A 19,156-nucleotide genomic window follows, 5' to 3' on the forward strand; every position below is an offset into this window, starting at 1 on the left:
TTCACATTAACAGTCTCACATACGGACAAGTAGTGCACCCTCACTGCTTTTTAAATAGTAAGGTTTCAGCAAAAAATGCATGTGTTTGTGAAGTACTGAGCATACAAATGGATAAATGAGACTTGGACTGTACTGCACGAGTTGTGTGAGAGTTTGTGAACAGATTTAAATACATTTTCAACAAGTTGTAAACTTGTAAACAACTGTTTTGACGTAGTTTTATATGTGGACCCCAATGACTTTAATTCATCAAGAATTTTCTCCATTTCTGGATTCTCCGTTCACTGAGGAGGCATGTGAGAAAAATGACATTTTCTCCACAAATTCAGTGTAACACGAGCTGAGTAACTGATATACAAATCATCATTTTGGGAGTGAAGTGTTCCTTTAATGGCTGAGCATAATGTACACTTTATGTATTCTAAGTAAGCAGTAATTATACTCCTTTCAATGTTTGCCTGTGAGGATAACTTTACTATACCGCCATCTCAGTCTTTTAAAATGGCTGTCTTTATCTCAGTCTTTGTTTCCTGGGTTAGCATGTTCTCACATCATGGCCCCGGTGCCATGGAAACCCCACTTCCTCTTACATGGGGGCAATGTAACCACTCGCATCTCACTGTCATGCCATTCACTCGCTCCTTTTTGTCTCCACACAAACAGAGTAATCAGCGAGTGAAAACACCACATTCTTGCACATCTCTTTCTATACACATTTATTTTCGTTCATGACTTTACAAATCGTTTCAGCGACATCTTTTGTTAATTTTCTCATAAAACCTGCCTACACTAAGTACATTTGCTACGTCTCCTCAAAATGAATCATAAGAGCAAAAAGCAGGAAAAAATTAAACGGAACAAGTCAGAGACAAAAACATCAGTTTGCAGCCGCTGTGTGTAATCCAGCGTTTTTATACAGACGAACCAGGAAAAACTGGCTGTCACACAGGGGATAATATTGATATGACACAATGTATGATATATTTCACCAATGAGAAGGTCAGTAGAAAAACTGCAGCATTTTGTTTACATGTGTGAAATGTACAAAGACTGGCACATTGAGGCCTGGGCAAGCACACAAGCTTCATTCATCACACCCCTCCCCCCTCAGGAGCACACAGACGACGTTGTCACAGCCCCTTTCATATGAAGAAACCTTTACATTGCTATGTGTTTACAGCACACGGGCCCCCCATTATCATATGTGCCATGTAGTTCAGCATCTAACACTAGGCTGCAGTCACTCTCTTCATTACGATTGAGCTTAAGTATTGCATTCAAAAAATTATTATCAATCCACCCGATTCTTTCTTTTGCTCTTTCTTTTTTTTTCCCTTACTCAATGTACACACTGTGTATATAGTATGTACATCATCTTTATTATTCTACTTATCCTCAGGATAACATCAGGGACTTCATATCAACACATTCCCGACCCAATATAAATATTAACCGACTTCAATGGTGCATCAGCTGCACAGTTTTGGATGCTATACATCAAGTTGATTCATACATTATCCACTCCACTTCGACTATAGCAAAATCCATTCACAATTATTTACCTCGGAGGTGCTCTTTTCTATTTAAATAACTCTCAAAAAAATGACACATTCCTTTATTTTAAAAAGGGATACAAAGCCCCTTCCTACCAAACAACAAAAAGCACTGGAAGCTATTGCTAAGGCATTTCCAAAACATATACTTTATATACAGAGACCGAGAAAATGGGAATCAAAGCTGCATAAATTAAGGTAGTGACAGTTGTCTTGAAAAAAAAAAAAAAAAATCTCCAGTCCACAGGCAATGTCAGAAATATACACAAGGTTACAACAGTAAGCAAACAAACAAATAAATGAAACATGTGGGAAACATCAAGGGTTGTTTTGTTCAAAATTATTTTTTTCTATCTGCAGTATATCTCAAATAATATAACCCAGTTCTCATCATTGATTCATTATTTCCCATTTAGGCTGAATGGCCCTTTAATTTAGGATCCACCAATACTATAAAAAAGAGAATAATCTGCATCAATGTGTTCTTTACAAATTAGACCCTCGCCACCCCCTCCCTTTAAAACTCATCTATCCAGCCTGACAAAGTGTACAGCTCACAAACACAAAGACACAACACACATTCACACACCCTGCATGACACCCCACCCTGCATGACACTCTTTGACCGCCATTCAGTCCTAGCTAACCTCGCATACCACACAAACAAAATGCTGCACACGCTGGTCCCACTGAGAGGCGACAGCTTTAGACCCAGTACAGTATTTGTACCTCAGTAGGACAATCTCTCTTAATAACACCCACCCTTACTCAGTGTCCATCCAGTGCTGACCACCAAAGCAGTTTTTACCCCCCAGTGTTTGGAGCCCCAAGCCATCCCAACCATCTCCTGATTCCATCCCTCCCTATCCTCATCTACTCTCTCCTGCCTGGCTCTACTACCCTCCTCTCTCACGCCAGCTGCTCTTTATCTGGCGACTCCTCTAGCGTGATGACGGTGAACTCCTCTGTGTTGCCATTCTCCTGGATCTTCTCCTTGTTCATGAGGGTCACCATTTCCTGCTCCCTCTCCTGGGCGTGGGAGCTGGATGCTGATGCTGCAGCACCGTTGCCTTCGCCGCCGTCTTTGGCTGTGATCATCAGGGTCTGCTGTTTGCCACACCAGCTGCAAGAGCACATTCAGACATGTATTCAGTATTGATTTGCTATCCCCAAGTCTGCAGCAAAACATGTCAAAATGTGGAACGCTGACTGTTCCAATTTTTCACAATTTTTATTTACAGAAGGGAAACGTTTAGTCCAAAACATGTCACACGCCAGCTGTAGCAGTGTAGGATTAAAGAAAAACAGCAATCAATGTCATACCTCTTTCTTTTGGCAACAGCTAAGCACACGAGAAGAATAGCAGCCACTGCCACGATCACTAAAATGATTACCAGCCAGTCTGGAGGGAGAAATAACAGGCCATGAGTCAGTAACAAATAAGGAGTGGTGTGCACTTTTCCCAACATGATCTTATTTGACTGCAATCAGGATGTTAGATATGTGCAGTAAGGTGGCTGCTCACTGGATGAACCGCTGTTGTCCTGTTGTTCAGGCTCAGGAGCCAGGGCCTGTCCCCGACCATTCTTCGGTGGGGCTGTGTGTCAATAAAGGAATAGGTAAACATTTAGATCATCTCAGAGAGAGGTCATTCACTGACATATTAATTAATTAATTAATCCCAATTATTTCTAATCCCTTTTTTTTTTTTTTTTGCCTGAAAATCAAACTAATTTGATGTTTCAAGTCCTTTAAAACACACCTTTTTTTTTTTTTTTGCATTTGATGTGTTTGTTGAATATGCTGAGCCTGGTAGTAATGCCTTAGGGACATGGAGGCAAAATCACTGTGATAAATCTGCTCCACAACTCAACCTAACACAAGGGGGCGTCATGTGTTCTTAAAGTTTCCTCAGTCCTCCTAAAACCTGTTGCATCTGATGCCAGGATGTGCTTTTTGTCTCTGTGCATTTTAAGAATAAATAAACTCAAGTATCATTTTCTACAATGACATTTTAGATACACAGAGGGTAGTCCAAATAATAGAACATTGCAATATAATGCAATCTAGACATCACTACTGAGTTAAATCAGACTCCTTCTGTCTGTTTTCACTACAGCTGAACACTATTAGCACCACAGAGATGCATCACATTGTCAGATGTTGCTTTTTCACCCAAATCCTGACACCTTTTGTGACCTGTAACCATACACACAACTCTACTTGTGCTTTGATTTGTGGCAGTTACATGTTTTGGCTTGTGTTTCTCTTACGCTCTGTTCTGGCAGTCTCTCTGTCAGGCTCTTTTTTCCCTTTCTCTGGCTCCATTTCACTGGGAGGCTGTGTTTCCTCTTCCTTTCCAACAGGGGTCATTGTAGGGGCGGGTCCTTCTTCCTCATGTGGTTGCATCCCAGATCCAGTGGACTGATCGAACTCTCCAGGAGTGAAAGTGGATCCCACGCTGCCATTCTCACTCCCTCCAGAGGGGTTTTCCTCTACACCGGGGCCCTCCGTGGAAGCCTCCGGCTCATCCACACTCAGCTTTATGGCAACAGTGGTGGCCGATGGGGTGGTTTCCATCATATCTTCATGATATGCTGTGGGGTCACTTCCCTCACTACCAGAGGCATCCTCAGGCCGGGTTTTTGGAGTGGTTTCTTCCTGATCCTCTGCTGTTGTAGGGGCTTAAAGAACAAGAATAAAGAGGGTTATGCATTGTTACAGAGCTCTTTTGTTTTTTTAAAGTCGCGTTGTCCAAGAGATTTCATTTTATTTTCTTTGCTTACAGTTGTTCGAATGTGTTTCTTGTCAGTTCCCTGACAGGTGCCAAATATGAATACACTTTCATAACCTGGACATTCTGTTTGTCTTTCAGTAGATCTAATGATAGAGGCAGACTGCACTGCTTGCAATCTTTTTTCAGCTTTGGTTTCTGTTTGCTGTGTATTTGCATTTAAACTTTGAATATATGGTGATAAATGGGCACAAGATTTATAAAAACAACATATTGTACCTACCTGCTTCATCTGCGGCTACTTCTCCCCTTATTTCGAATTTTTTCGTACAGTTCTCCTCAGGCCCAGCTGGCGCATGGGGAAACAGGAAGTAGATGTTACCAAAATGGAGGGGGAAATAACAACAGGTCTGTGCACTTGAGTGATTTGAGTGTTAGTTTTTGGACTGCACTGAAATGTAACTGACAATTTCCTGTGGACATAGTCACCTGTATCATCATAGCAGTAGACATCGAAGGGTTCGCTAGCGTTTACATGTGGCTGAACAATGAAGCCAGTCATGTTCTTGGCGCAGTTTTCATGCTCTGTGTGTCTGAGGATGGCGATGCTCATATTGCTGATCCAGCCGTACCTGAATGGAACACAACAATATTATTAGAAGGTGTATTTTAAAACAATTTGTAGTGAACTTTAAGGCATTTATTAATAGAGAATGCAGTCTGTCTGTAAGCAGCCATGTCTTAATACATTACATCATCATTAAAGATGAAGTAGCTTTGTTTAGGGAAGTAGATACAAAGTCAGTTGAGGAACAGATGGGTGTTTTCTTTGTTGGAAGTCTCTGTGATTTCTACCACATGACAGAAATGGCAGATCCGTTCTGTAAAATGGAAAGACCTTCTTCCTTCTTTCTGGTTTTACGTGTCTCAGTGAAGTGCAATAATGGAGACCGAGTGCATTTAGAGTTAAAGTTCAATTTTGGGATTTAATCATGATGTCTGACTGTGAGTAAAAGTATTCCGTGTGTTAGAACTGAAGAAGATTCAAAAGCCGAATCATTGAACGATGTAGAGCTGAACTTAAGGCAAGACCTTGAGAATCTGGAGTCCACAAATGTTTCATCATAAATAATCAGTCCACACTTTTATAAAATACGCATTGAAATGATTTAAAAAATTCTTGTGTACAACAATTAATACAGATAATTATTAGACAAAGGCTTGTTGTTTCACCTGCATGTTTGCATGTTCTTATCATAGGCCACCTGGACTTGATCTGGACTCGCCAAGACGCTCTCCAGCTGCTTACACACCGTTTGAGCCATGTCAAAGTTCAGGGAGTGACGGCCTGCTCCCTCAGCCATAAAGACCCCAGCATAACTGCAACCGCGGGAATTCACTGTTTGGAAAGAAGAAAAGATATAATGTCTATATAAGTTTATTACCATTTAGGTACAGAAAATGGGGACAGGAGCAGTGGCGCCCCCAAGGGGTGGCCAGGAGGGGCCCCAGCCACCCTGATACAATTGCTGCTTCCCCCACTGACCTCCCCCCTATGAAAATAATAGAAGATAACTTCAGGCTTCTCCGTGATGTTTTTGAACTTGAGTAGTTTGTTACCAGTAAATGTTTTATTTCAATGTATCTCTTCAAATTAAAGCTGCATATTTGTATTTTAAAGGAAAAGGACAACAAGCCTATTTGAAGAATAATGAATTGCCTACCACATACAGATACATACACACATTAAAACACTCATTCTTACTTCTTATACTTCTCTATTCTGTAACAAATCACAATTTACCCTCGGGCATCAATAAAGTAATTCTGATTCTGATTAGTCCATGCACATCCGATAATTAGTACCAATAACTCCAAGATAAACCAAAGTACAGCAGAATGTGATTCCTTGACTTTTATATTAACATAGTTTTCAACTAGCCCACTAGAACAGCATCATAGAATTCCTGAAATTCAGTGATGGCTTTTGGTTTGGGTGTGGTGTGCCACCGCAAGATTTTCAGTGGCCCCATCTGGTCACCCTGGGGTGTGCCACTGTAACTGCAGGTTACAGCGTCTGTCATTGATTATGTTCTTTTACTGCAGCAGTCCAGATCATTTCTAGCCAGTAAAAAGGGACCACGGTCTAAAATTTGGACTTTAGAGGGAAAGTAATGTGTTTTTGGATGAGATGGGAAATTATTCCATAGCTCAAAACCATGTTGACAACATGCAGATAGCAAGATGGAGCATAGGCTAAAGACTTTGCTTTTGAAATGATGTAATACATTAGGGAACCAAAGGCTGTAGTAACAGTAATAGTTGGTTTTCAGAATCTTCCTTTCAGAAGGAAGGCAGTGATTTATTTAAGACGTGATGGTACGCACGAGTGCTTAAAACGTATAAGGAAATTTTATACTGTTCACATACAGTGTCTTTTGCATCATTATTCAAGTGTCGAGTCATGAGACTTTTTTTTTCCAGATGAGCTCACGAGGAGAGAAGCACAGAAGCATCATGAGACCGGCAGCATCTACAGTGTTTAGCCCCCAGGTCTCGTTAAGTCTCCTTTGTTCAAAACAAAGTGTGTCAGCAAGAGTATACACAACACTTATAGACAAGGAAGGATAGACACAGGTACGCAAACACACACACACACTATGCCGAATGCTTTATATGCGTGACAAATAAAAAGCCTACTTCATCATGTCATCACAAAAAAAAGGTTTCACTTCACTTTCCACCTCTTTCTCGAAAGGTTTAGCCCAAACAAAATGCTACCAAATGTTGCACCGACAGTGTGTCTCACGTGTGATGCTCGGTCTGTTTGCTTAAGTTTGCTTGACTAAAGGAGAAACCTCAGGGAAATGAGTCTCCCCTGTTGAAATGAAAACAAAAATGCAAAGTATGCCCTGCGAATGAGCAGATGAACAGGCAGCATGTGTTTGTGTACACATGTAGTTTGCTTTCAAAGAGCCATATGTCCATTACAAAAAGAATGGAATTGTTGTAATCGGCAAGAAAATAGATTTCAGATTTTAAACACCTGGAGATTTTCCTGACACGAGCAGGTGATCATTTGCATTGAGAATGAAAGACAGAGACACCACCTGGGGAAAAGTCTTGCGACATTGGACAGTCATCCTTCACCCTGAATATTCACCAGACTGTCTGTACACCTGACTGTGTATTGTGATCTTTGCATTGTTACCCCTCTCACAACAGTTTAGTGGAACTCAACTGAAAGCTATTTTGAAAAGCATCTAATCTCCATGATGTGACATAACATCAAAATATCATCTTTGCATGTTTTATGGGAAATTATCATCAGTAAAAACGTGATCAGGAAACTGAAGGGGTCATTCTGTGGAGGCTTAACAGATAGTTCCGACTCAAGTGATAAAAACAGGCACGACAACACCCATACTCATACTCACAAAATAAAATCTCCACTGCAGTAAATTGCACGGTGTCTGTGGTTTTAATTTCCTTTATGGTTACATGTAAAATGTGAGACTCATTTGCAGAAGTGAAATCAAAAGGAGGATCCTCTACCACAAACACCACAGATATCTTAAAGGAATCTATACTGTTCATGCACAGAACAAACAATACCTGCATTGTTTGGCGTTTGTTTAAATGTGCTACCATGGCGATGGTTGCACGGGACGTGAAAGATGTCTCATGCAAAGTCACCCAGCAGCAACACCGCACTTTGTACAGGAAAGCAGCACACATGGCATATGGTGTCGTTTTTGATGGCTGAGCTTCCTGCGGTGAAGCCGAGCAGATAGGAACCCTTGTAGTCACACCTGGTGCACAGTTTTTGAACAAATAAAGTAACAACCATGCCAACTTATTTCAGTTTACAGCTGCACTTACTGAAATTCGTATAGATTCACGAGCCTCCTGAAGGACCAATACACAGTACAGCTCAAGCCAGCAGCTAAAGGGTTTGTGAGAACTGTGTCAAAAGTACTCCACATGACTTACACAAGAAACTTGTTTTCTTTGGCCCTATGGTTTCTCACTTGGATGATTCAGAGGAAAACAAAAGTTGGAGAAGACCAAAGTTAGATGAAGAAGTCATGGTAAAGCACAATATTAAAATACTAGCATACCATTCCATGACTTAGTCATACCAAAAATTAGAAAAATTACACAAGAAGCCACAGCGATCGGTTGCATTTTAGCCATTTTTAAGCATTTTTCTGTTGTTATAGCACCACCCAGTTGCCAATTAGATTTAAATTTCTCCAGTCACCTTGAGGCGTCCTGTTCTACATATCTACCAAGTTTAGTAAAAATCGATATGGCGGTTAGGCCTAGATAAGAAATTAGCTCTCTAGCGCCCCCATTTTGTTTGATGGGATCAATAATGGAGGGGTCCCCTCAGATTATGTGTGGTCATATGCCTACACAGTTGCGTGGTGATCGGTGAAACCCTTGAGATGTTATACACCTTTATGTGATGAGCCACACCCATATTCATTGCCTTATAGAAGCTCAGTTTTAGTAAGTTTTCCAACTTTTGCCAAGAGGGAACTTTAGATATTGGTCCCTAGATCATGTTCACAGAGTTTCATGCAGATCGGTCAAACTTCCTAGGAAGAGATCGATTTGAAGTGTTTTTCAAAAAATTCAAAATGGCGGAAAATCTATAAACTGGAAGTTATGGGTTCTTGAGGCAAATTTGTTCCTCATGAGGAGAGACATCTCTGTGCAAAGTTTCATGTCTCTATGACATACGGGGCATGAGATATGCCCATTCAAAGTTTGCAATTTCAATCGGTTGCTATAGCGCCCCCCTTTGGCCAATTGATGTAATATTGCTTCATTCGCATCCTCCCATGACCCTCTACCACTGTGCCAAATTTCACATGGATTGACCAAGTCAGTGAGGAGAAAAACGTGGAACAGACACACACAGACAGAGTTTTCGTCATTATACTTAACATTACAACTTAACTTTTGTCCCTTTTCAGCTGTAACTTAGCAATTTTAAAAAACCTGCTCCCTCACACTAATAAACGTAGCTACTTGGCAATAGCCCAATTAAGAGCAATGCCTGTACAATATTTATCTTACACAATTATCCCACAATACGTTGTGAAGCTTTACTGCCTCAGAGAGATATTAAATCAACCCAGTGGTTTGTGTTGGTGCTGTATCAGATTGCATTACATTGTACAGCGTGTGCCCACATAGTAATCAGATGCTTCATAATCACAAATTGTTCAGCTAGCCTGAGTGAAGAGGAAGGTGCACTGTCTAACCACCAACTCTACAGCTTCCTCTGGCTACATCCTGACGAGATATATTTTTACATTTTTTAAAATATTTTTCCATATTCTCTATTCATTTTTTTCTATTTTAAATTGTGTCTCTCGACTTTTGTACAGTATATATTGCTATGCACCAAATCAGAAGACCCAATACACGATAAAACTGTCTCTGATTTCTGAGCTTGACCTTTCCATTGAGGCATACAAATGCAAGAAAGGAAATAAAAATAATAAAATTAAAATAAAATAAAATAAAAAAATATCGAGATAACACAAGCTCATATATATTGGTTTTGCCTGAAAACTAGAGCCAGGTATTTATATCCCAACTGGAGGTACACCTCAACTTTAAGTGAAGACTAGCATTAAAGAAAGTTGCAAAATTGCTATTTGTTATGTAGTGGCCATGTTTATCACTGTGCTGTGGAGAAAGCTGACTTCATAAAGATTAGATATAATTAACCCCCCCTATTTTCCACTGGCTGTTATGAGTAAACAGAGTGCTAGCAGCAGCAGGAAGTTGAGCTCTCTGCTGTTAGTGGCAGTTGGACAACAAGAGTAAGTGCCAACACTTGTTTTGTGAGGCAGTTTCAGTTTGCTTCTCTCCTTCCCTCCCTCTTACACACACACATACACACACACACACACACAAACAACTGAAGAAACCTCAACACATGGTGCCACATGGCACAGTGTCCCTGCAAGTAAAGGGGTGAAAAACAAGACAACAGTCCCGGCCTTGCAAACCTGCCCAGAGAGATCAAAAGGAGCACCGCTTACCATCAGCGAGCTGAAAAGGAGGCTGACATGAATCTGAGGCACAGGCATTAGTATGCAGAGCGAACGGTCATGGGTGTCTTTATACAGTTGAGAAGCCTGCGATGCCAAGCTACTGACTCCCCCAAAGGCTCCATTGTCACCTAATAGAGTTGAAACCAAGGATACTGCAAAGTCTGGGTGTGCAGAACGCGAGAGAAAGGGAGCTTTAACGCAGCATCTTGCCAAAACCTCCAGCTGCTCTAGAAGTAATAGACAAGCCCGACTCTCTGCTCTCACTTCACTTTCTCTCCCCTCCACCCCCCTCTCCATTTCTCTTGTTTTCTCTCATTACCCTCTGTTTGTCTTTTCTATGCCAGCAATAAAGTACAAATTACCCCCTGCATGCAGGTGCGCAAACACACAGAACGTTGGCTGATCATTTCTTGAGTCATAACCTTTGTAGAGCCGCGACACAGCGTGGAGCCCAGCGAGAGAGCAAGAATCCTCAGTAGGAAAACAACAAAACATCGGCTTATTTATAATCTGCATTTTTCTCTTTCTTCTTGTTTTCCACAGTAACACCTCACTGAGAATGTTCTCGTTCATCATAAGTGCTCATGGGTGCAGGAACCCCGTGCTAGAACAGAGAGCCTACTGTATACGTCCCACTACTACTGTAACATCCTTTTAGCCACAGTTCATCAGCCAGCTAGACCTTCACTCCCACAATGCTCCAGTGTCCTGCATTATCACACTTGAGTGAAGTTGCCCTGTCAGCAGGCATGTCTTTCCCCGTACTGGTCACAACAAAGGTCCACTGGGCCAGTGGGACAGATGAAACATGAGATACGAAGCAAATGTGTTTGTGCATGCGCGTACACACACGTTCACATGTCACAACATTACCTGAAGGTCACAAGAAGGACTCTCGCTATCTGATCTCCTCTCCAATGTGCTCTTTCCTCTCTCACCTTCTGTCTCCCTGCACCTCCACCCATTATAAACAGGCTGAAAGCAGCCTTCTTTCATACAGAACAGACATGTGCAATTTTTTTTACCTCCCTTTTGCTTTTTTTTAATAAACAGAGGCCTTAAAGGTCTCCACTAAATTAAAAAGAAGCTTTCAATGAATCCAAATAGATGATCTGCGATAAGAAATTTGACCTCCAACATTCTTTTCAAACATTCACATTCGCAGGTAAAGGACACTTCGGACTTGAAAATGTTCCTGACAGTTCGGTAGAATGTCCAGGTTTTGTTGACACTCTTACTTGTCAAACTGTGATATTTTACCAAACAAAAAAAGCAGTTATCCATGATACTGTGCGCATATTTTCATGAATAACCTGTCTTCTGTTTGTGCATGCAAGGTTTTTAATTAAAGTTTTTCCTGTCAAAGAAATAGTTTTTAGGATTTTGGACAGGATTTAGGATTTTTTAAACTTTCTTGCTGGGAGCTGGGAGGTGGTTAGCATAGCTTAGCATAGCTTAGCACACAGTCTGGAAACAAGCGGAAACATCTACGCCTGCTCTCTCCCTTCAACAGCACATCTGAGGCTAACTATAAGCACATAGCCTATCGTGTTTGTTTAATCCTTACACAAACAGAAATGTAAAAGAAACTTTGGACTTCCCCAAATTAGATCTGGAATTTCTCAATTATGGGATCAATAAAGGTGCATCTTATCTTATTTTAGCTGTTAGCCTCTGCCTCCATTTTCTATGCTAGCACTAAGCTAATCGCCCCTTTGCTCTAGCTCCACACTTAAACACAGGCGCAAAAGTGGTATCGATCTTCTCATGTAATTTTTGGAAGAAAAACAAATGACTTTATTTACCAAAACGTCAAACTATTCCTCTGCAGTGAAAGTCGTGTTATTTTCATCTACATCTAGTCTGCACAGTATCTTGTTTGTAAAGCTACGGAAAAAGGAACCTTTTCCTTTACGTCCTAACATGTATGGATCCAGTATAATCTGCTGCTACGCCTGATGATACACCGAGTTTGGAAATCACTGCCTCGTGCAGGAAGATGTGTGTACATTACAGAGCTCTTTCTGAGCAGTTTTTCCCATGGACACAAAGACTTAAGTGTATATGAGGAGGCCAAGTAGACAGGGAGGAGTGTGGGTCAGGAGGGTCATGAAACTCACAAAAAGGTTTTAAAAAGTAATTAAAGGGTTTAACAGCAGACAATGAGATAGTCGAAATCTGGAATATGAGAACCACTGCATATTTAGGACCAGTTTGGTCAATGTCAAAGGCACTTTGTATAGAGAATTCAAGGAGGAGAGGAGTTATATAAAATTTTGGTGCAGGTCCATTCGGCTTCAGGGTGGTTGATTTGCAGAGAAGGGTACATTTGGTAGAGAAGGCAAACACGTGTCTGGGAGTCTCAGGTGGCAGGAGATGGTACTCAGAGCCTGTACAGGCACAAGCCCTCTTTGTCAGGGCCCAGTCCCAGTCCACGGGGCCCCTGACCACCCCTCACCTTGAAACACGACGCCGGTGCATGCAGGAGGGGTCGTTGCGCCAAGGAGGCAAATACGGCCACATTTGCAGGAAGTCCAGCGGTCAGGTTGGCCCAAGTGCATGCATTTGAGTTTGTGTGTGTGTGTGTGTGAGTGTGTGTGCGTGTGTGTGTGCACGCATGTGTGTGTGTGTGTGATAGAGAGAGGGTGAGACTAATCCTCTGCACAGAGGAAGCAAAACTCAGACTTACAGCCAGTCTGTTATCGCAGTAAGTGGACACTTATCTATATAGGAAACTCAAAAGAGACAAGAGCACTAGGCGTTCACATCAGATAAAGTTACTGAGAAATCTTGAAGTGTTTCATTCTAATCATCAGATCATCATAGGTAAATCACTTAAGAAATTAACAAATTATCAGATTTGTAAGGTCATCACAGATAAGTCTTTACACTCTCACGATCAACTGAATCATTGAAGTGCAGTGATAAATCTAAATCACGCTAAATTGCTAAATTGGGTTTTTATTGCACTTCTTGCAGAGGTCATGCAGTTACGTATGAATTTAAATGGATGAAATTAATTTAATTAAGTTCTAGGGGGGAAACTTATTTGATATTTTATTACCTTTAAGGCATTTTCATTCACTGCTGCAGAGATGCGAGTCATAAGTCAAGTTACTGTTTTTTTTCCCCAAACATTTTTTGTAGAATCATACATTCTCACAGATGCCATTGGTAGGCATACATTCAGTATCATAAAAACTCCCTATAAATCTCATCCAGGCCACAAGTCCATGAGTGCTGCTCTTAATGATGTGCTTCAGGTGAAACGCAGCCACAGGTTCAAGGTTCAAAGACAACGTCTGGACAAGGACGAGATGTAACCACTGCGGGACATTTCTAGCCAGACACCAATTACTCTCAACACTCAGACACAGAGACGCATGCACAAACACACACACAAAACCTCACAACTCCTAAGCACACAAGGTGCCTTAAGGGCGCAAACACATGTTGAGGCACTCGGGAGGCAAGAGGCTCTATCCGCTTTCCTCTTCCTTCCCACATACGGTGCGCATAGAAGCTGTTAGGGCAGTCTCTTATTTGCCGTTAAATACTGGTCAAATTTATAGCTTGATGCTTGTTGTACTTTGGCGCAGTGCCAGAGGGAGTCTTTGTGAACAACCCCACTACCACCTCCTCAGGGAACAAGCCAGACGAACCCAGACCTGTTTGATTCAGAACCAACTTCACCTCCAGAGATATATATCGCTCCAAGCAACAAATCCAATCAAAACCTTACACCGAAAGCACATGTGTGAGACAGAGACAAAGAGAAAAGAGGGTAAGATTGAGGGGGGGAAAAGCTGGAGCGATTGCTGAACATCCTTTGTGTAAGAGAATAAAGCATTAAGCGTGGCAGCACAGACTCCAGCTGTATCAGCACAGCAAAGAAGGGGGGAAAAACCCTTCTCTATTTCTGCTACCTGAAAAGAAGGACTGCTTGTTAAAGCTACACTGATCATCTGAAACCCTGATAAATAAGGTTCACTTCCCCGCGTGTGAATGTGTGTTAGACAGAGAGTGAGCAAGAGTGCCTGTCTCCTTTGTGTCTGTCAGGAGTCTCAGACTGCCAGACGTAAGCCTGTCTGTGCTGGTGTAGCACACGCTCTCTTTGCCGGCATCCACTCATCCATTCTACAAGCAGCAGCAGCAGCAGCAGCAGCAGAGCACAGCCTCTTTCTTTCACTGTCTTCTCTTCACATGAACGCTCACTCAAATTCTCAACAAGGCTCAAGAAGGGAAAAAAAAAATAACAACACAGTCTGGTCCTGAAATCTGAAAACAAAGGAGTGCCAGTCAGCCAGGCACAATTTAGGCAGAATAAGGTAAAAAAAGACCAAAAAAGATCCCCAAACAAAGAGCCAGCCGCTGGGCGAAGGCACAGTCCCCTCACCTTGAAGTTGTTCCGACCTGGAGGAGGCCAGTAATCCAAAGGTGACCCCCAAGAGAAGCGTCCACATCCTGGGCAAAGCGTCTGGCGGTGTCTGGGTGAGTAAGCTGGGAGTAAAGGTGTGTAACAGTTCTCCTGTGGTCCTGTCTTCCCTCTGCCAGGAGTGACGGGTGGTGTGAGTGTGTGTGTGTGTGTGAAAGAGAGAGAGAGAGAGTGAATGAGAGAGCAGTAAAAAAAAAAGGAGAGAGAGACACAGAGAGAGAGAGAGAGAAGAAACCTGTCACTGTGGATGGGAGTTGCTGTGAGTGTCTGGTAGCTGCTGGAGCTGACTCAGACTTTGCCCCAACTTTTCTATTCTCTGCCCGAAAAGACACAGAGACTAGTGGCACACACACACGCAGAAGGGCAAGAGTGGTTCATGTGAGCACACACCCTTCTGCCTCTCCCACACTTGCCCCACCTCCCCTCCCGCCCCACCTCACACAGCCTTCCCTTTTCCTCTTCTGCTCTTTCTCTCTTCCTGCCTCTACATTTATTAATGGTTAAGAAGAAGGTGATCTCTTCTCTCTCCCTCTGCCTGGCTGCTTATCCTCTCGTCTCCCTCCTTCCCTCCCTGTCTCCCCGCTCTCTGCCCACCCCTCTTCCTCTTTTCATGTTCATGACAGCAACAGTTTCTGAGAGCCCATCTGGTCTTTTGTTCACTCCTCACTCCATTTTCAATTCATCCGATTTTCTTGTCTCTGCTCCCTCGCGCTCTCCGTCTTTCTCTCTCGCAGTATGTCTCGGTGTGATCCTGTGCCGCCGATTGAAAGAGGTCACATCCATTTCACAGAGACACACCTCACCATCCAAGTTTTTGTAGATCTGAAACACCGATAGAAAACTCTGAGATGTTGCACACGTTTCTCAGTGTCTAACATCTGTTTTTGACCTTATTGCACTGATTGACAGACATACATAAGTTCATCAGAGGAAAGAGCTGCATACTTAAACCTCTGTCTCCTACACATAAGAATGAAAGAAATCTGTTCCAGTTATGCTTCAAGCTAAGAAGCCCCCTGGCACAGAACCATGCTTAATGCTATCGGCAACTTCCTTTCTCACTTCCATCATGAGAAATGTGCTGCCACTCTTAACTCAGGCTTAACATTTCACTCCATGGGGCGACGGATGGAGTCATCTCAGGTTTCCGTAATCTCCCCTGTGAGCTTGTATTGTTTGCATGCTATTGTTGTCTGCCTGTTATTGTGCAATATCTCAAATAAACAGCTGTGATCAGACTTGTGACTGCTGGTCTGTAATTTTGTGACTTCCTTAACAACCGTCCCTTGAGAAAGTCCGATGGCTCAGTATGAGCAGTAACTTTGTAGTCATGGTGACAGCACTTAAATAAACAGATGTGACCAGGTAATCGCAGTTATTATTACACTCAGCTCAAAAGCTTATGGCACTTAAATCACAGCATTTCCAGCTCATTTAACATATATGCGGATGGGATAAATAGGGATGATTAGAGTGATGGGTAAACAAAAAGTCACAGCAACACAGATTGCAGATACTTTGGGTCCATATGCTTTTCAACCGGAAACTTTTTACACGCCTCAGCTGTGAAGCACAGGAAGTGTAAATGAAGTTATACACCAAGGGCACGGTCACACCTGAGTGATGTCAACATTGGCAAATACTCACCTCCTGTTTACTTCCATTCAGTGCGAGAAGAGGGGTAAATAAAACATTCATTTCCGTAGGAAGGAAATTTGCATCTTCACATCTCGTGGAGTTCAACATTGGTTAACTCTGATCAGAAGTCGCAGCCTCAACCAATAGCAAACAAGTATGTGTGGAGGAGATTGTTGGCGTGATTAACCACCAAATGTTGTCTGATACTGGCCATGAAAAATTACTACTGCCCAAATTTTGGATTCTGTCTGGCTGGCAGTGAGTCTGGCAACAGGCATGGGACATAAAAGCCTACACTAGCTAGCAAGCTAGCTTTCCGTGTCCGTCATGTAAGGCCCTGCCCACATTCAGCACTAATATCACTTTGGCAGACGATAGTCGCTGGCCTGCATTCACTCGTGTATGACCCTGCCTTGAGGCTGTACATATGGGCACAATAATGACTTGAGCTAAATGCTAACGTCAACATGCTAACATTCTTAAAATGACTTACATGCTGACCATGTTCATCATCTTCGTTCAGTGTGTTAGCGTGCTAAAGTTACTACACTACACACAAAGCTTAGCTGAGGCAGGTGGGAATTGGTTTTTTAGGTATTTAGTTATAAAAAACTAAAGTACTGGACAAACTGACCTAGCGATAATACTAAACGAAAAGTAATGTGATGACTACAATGATTACAAAAAAATCAGAGTGGCTAATGAATGTCCACATTTCATTATCCGTCTCATAGTTACTGATATTCAACTCAAAACTACAAATGTCAACCTCATGGTGGCACTAGGCTCACTCCAAAGTCATCTAAATCTGGCGCTTGGGCAATCACTTGCGGCGTCAGACAATGACAAAAAAAGCCGTCCTTTAATTTCTGCATGATACGTGGCCAGTCGGCATTATAGTTTAAAGGTGCTCGGGGGAGTCGGGGGCAAGCGTGGCAGGACACCAACGAAATTAAGGCGACGAAAGTCCGAGTAGGGTGGGTGGGACGGGTGGTACATGGGTCCAACAAACACCAACTTACAACTGGGAGAGCTGTGTTTGCATTCCATAACACTATAAAGCCAAGCTCTGGTCTTTTTTCCTAAACCCAACCATGTGCGTTATTTCGTCAATTTGCTGTGTTTTACTGACAAAGTGCTTTTATTTTGAAAGAGACTGCATGTAAACATTAAATTACCTGTGAAAACAAAAGTGTATTTTGAAAGAAGACAATGCATGTAACAGGCATAAGTTGACATGGTGTCCCAGAATGTCAGCACCCAGGGTACCTTTCATTTCATATCTGGACATGGAAGGTCCATGACCCAACGTTGATATGTGACAACATTGGAGTGAGAATGTGTTGATTAGACAAAAAGTCAGGGTATCATTATCTCTGAAATACATCATCTGGGAACCATTAATGTATGTACAAAAATGTATAGCAATTAACCTATTAGCTGTAGAAATATTTTAGTCTGGACCAAAGTGGTGAACCAAGAGGTTGATCAACAGACGAACACTGCCATCCCTAGAGCAACGTCACAAGCATGGCTAAAATAATACCAGTAAACACCTGAATGTGAAGACTACCATCAGAGTCCCAAACCTCCATAACACAACTAATAATAAATAAACATGCAGGAAAAAGGAACACGTGGCACTCACTGCAGAACAATAATGAAGACATTGAGAACAATGTACTCCCTTTAGGGCAGGACTAGCCCCTGGACTTCCTTTAGTCTTTACTGAGCTCCGGGTTGGGAACAAACCACTGATTAGAGCAATTATGTAAAGTGGTCTTACACGTGGCTGTGAAAAACAGAGATTAATGCTCCTTGGTAAATGCAAAGACTACAATTTAATTGGAGAATGTTTAGATGTAGCTGGGAGAACACATTATATGAATACAAAAAAAAATCCCACACTGACTGCTGGCTATGATTTCACACACAGATTAAAACACTTGTCTGATGTCTGAATTCACACCCGCCCATGATTTCACCCAAGAAATAAAGGTCAAAAAGAAAACAGAGTCAGACAGATTCACACTTTCCACCTTTCAGCTACAAGTCGCTTCCTGTTTTAGACTGTTGCCATAGTGAAACCTGTTTATAGTTTATCTGAGGCAATAACAGCAATGAAACAAGCGTGTAAAGACGTATTTGGCTCATCCTTTTGCTTTACCACATTGAATTTCCGCATGCACATGTGTAACATAAATAAAGTTTCCACTGCCAGGTGTGATCAATATGATAAATACTAATGCAAATACATGAAAATTAAAGGTGATTTATTGTCCAGTCTAATAAGGTACAACTGAGAATAACAACAGTTAGAGAGTGTCAGTGAAATCCAGACGGATCAGTTAATGAAAAATGTCGTGAGACAGAGAAAGAAACAGAGTGACAGAGAGACTCTGAAGACAAATGATTATCCAGCCTTCCTTCGTTTCGTTTCCCTCTCGGAACAATATCTGTCCTAGTTTCTCTCTCTGGAGAGACGCTGAGACAAACTGAAAAGACGATCCACACCTTTAATGAATAGTTGGGTGAATGTGTAACATTTGCTGTGATTGATAAATCTCTTTTCAAGCTGCTGAACATACACACTGTCCCATGTAGGCTAGACTGAAAAAAAAGAGTGATACGGTCAACACTTGAGCTCGATGGAATGCACAAAGCTCTCAATCACTGTCAGACTGTAGAGGTAAAATAAACTTGTTCACCTCAGCTGAAC

General features: G+C 42.0%; 1 protein-coding gene across 1 annotated transcript; it reads right to left on the bottom strand.

Moving 5' to 3' along the window:
* Nucleotides 1–699: 699 nt before the first annotated feature.
* On the bottom strand, nt 700–15,178 carry LOC126408280 (CD44 antigen-like). Its single transcript, XM_050073750.1, has 8 exons — nt 14,761–15,178; nt 5,521–5,686; nt 4,777–4,919; nt 4,571–4,636; nt 3,827–4,237; nt 3,079–3,150; nt 2,877–2,955; nt 700–2,676 (listed from the first exon to the last, which is right to left on the bottom strand). The coding sequence occupies exons 1-8, from the start codon at nt 14,825–14,827 to the stop codon at nt 2,463–2,465; spliced, it is 1,218 nt and encodes a 405-aa protein (XP_049929707.1). The 5' UTR covers nt 14,828–15,178; the 3' UTR covers nt 700–2,462.
* Between the last annotated feature and the right edge of the window lie 3,978 nt (nt 15,179–19,156).

This window comes from Epinephelus moara, chromosome 20, assembly GCF_006386435.1.
Source record: "Epinephelus moara isolate mb chromosome 20, YSFRI_EMoa_1.0, whole genome shotgun sequence".
In the NCBI taxonomy this organism is placed as follows: Eukaryota; Metazoa; Chordata; class Actinopteri; order Perciformes; family Serranidae; genus Epinephelus; species Epinephelus moara.

Excerpts from the sequence above, each read along its gene's own strand:
- LOC126408280 (XM_050073750.1), bottom strand. The coding sequence starts at position 14,827 with ATGTGGACGCTTCTCTTGGGGGTCACCTTTGGATTACTGGCCTCCTCC. Across the intron at positions 4,238-4,570 it reads AGTAGCCGCAGATGAAGCAG|CCCCTACAACAGCAGAGGAT; the intron begins GTAGGTACAATA and ends TTGTTCTTTAAG. Across the intron at positions 3,151-3,826 it reads AGAGACTGCCAGAACAGAGC|CCCCACCGAAGAATGGTCGG; the intron begins GTAAGAGAAACA and ends ATTGACACACAG.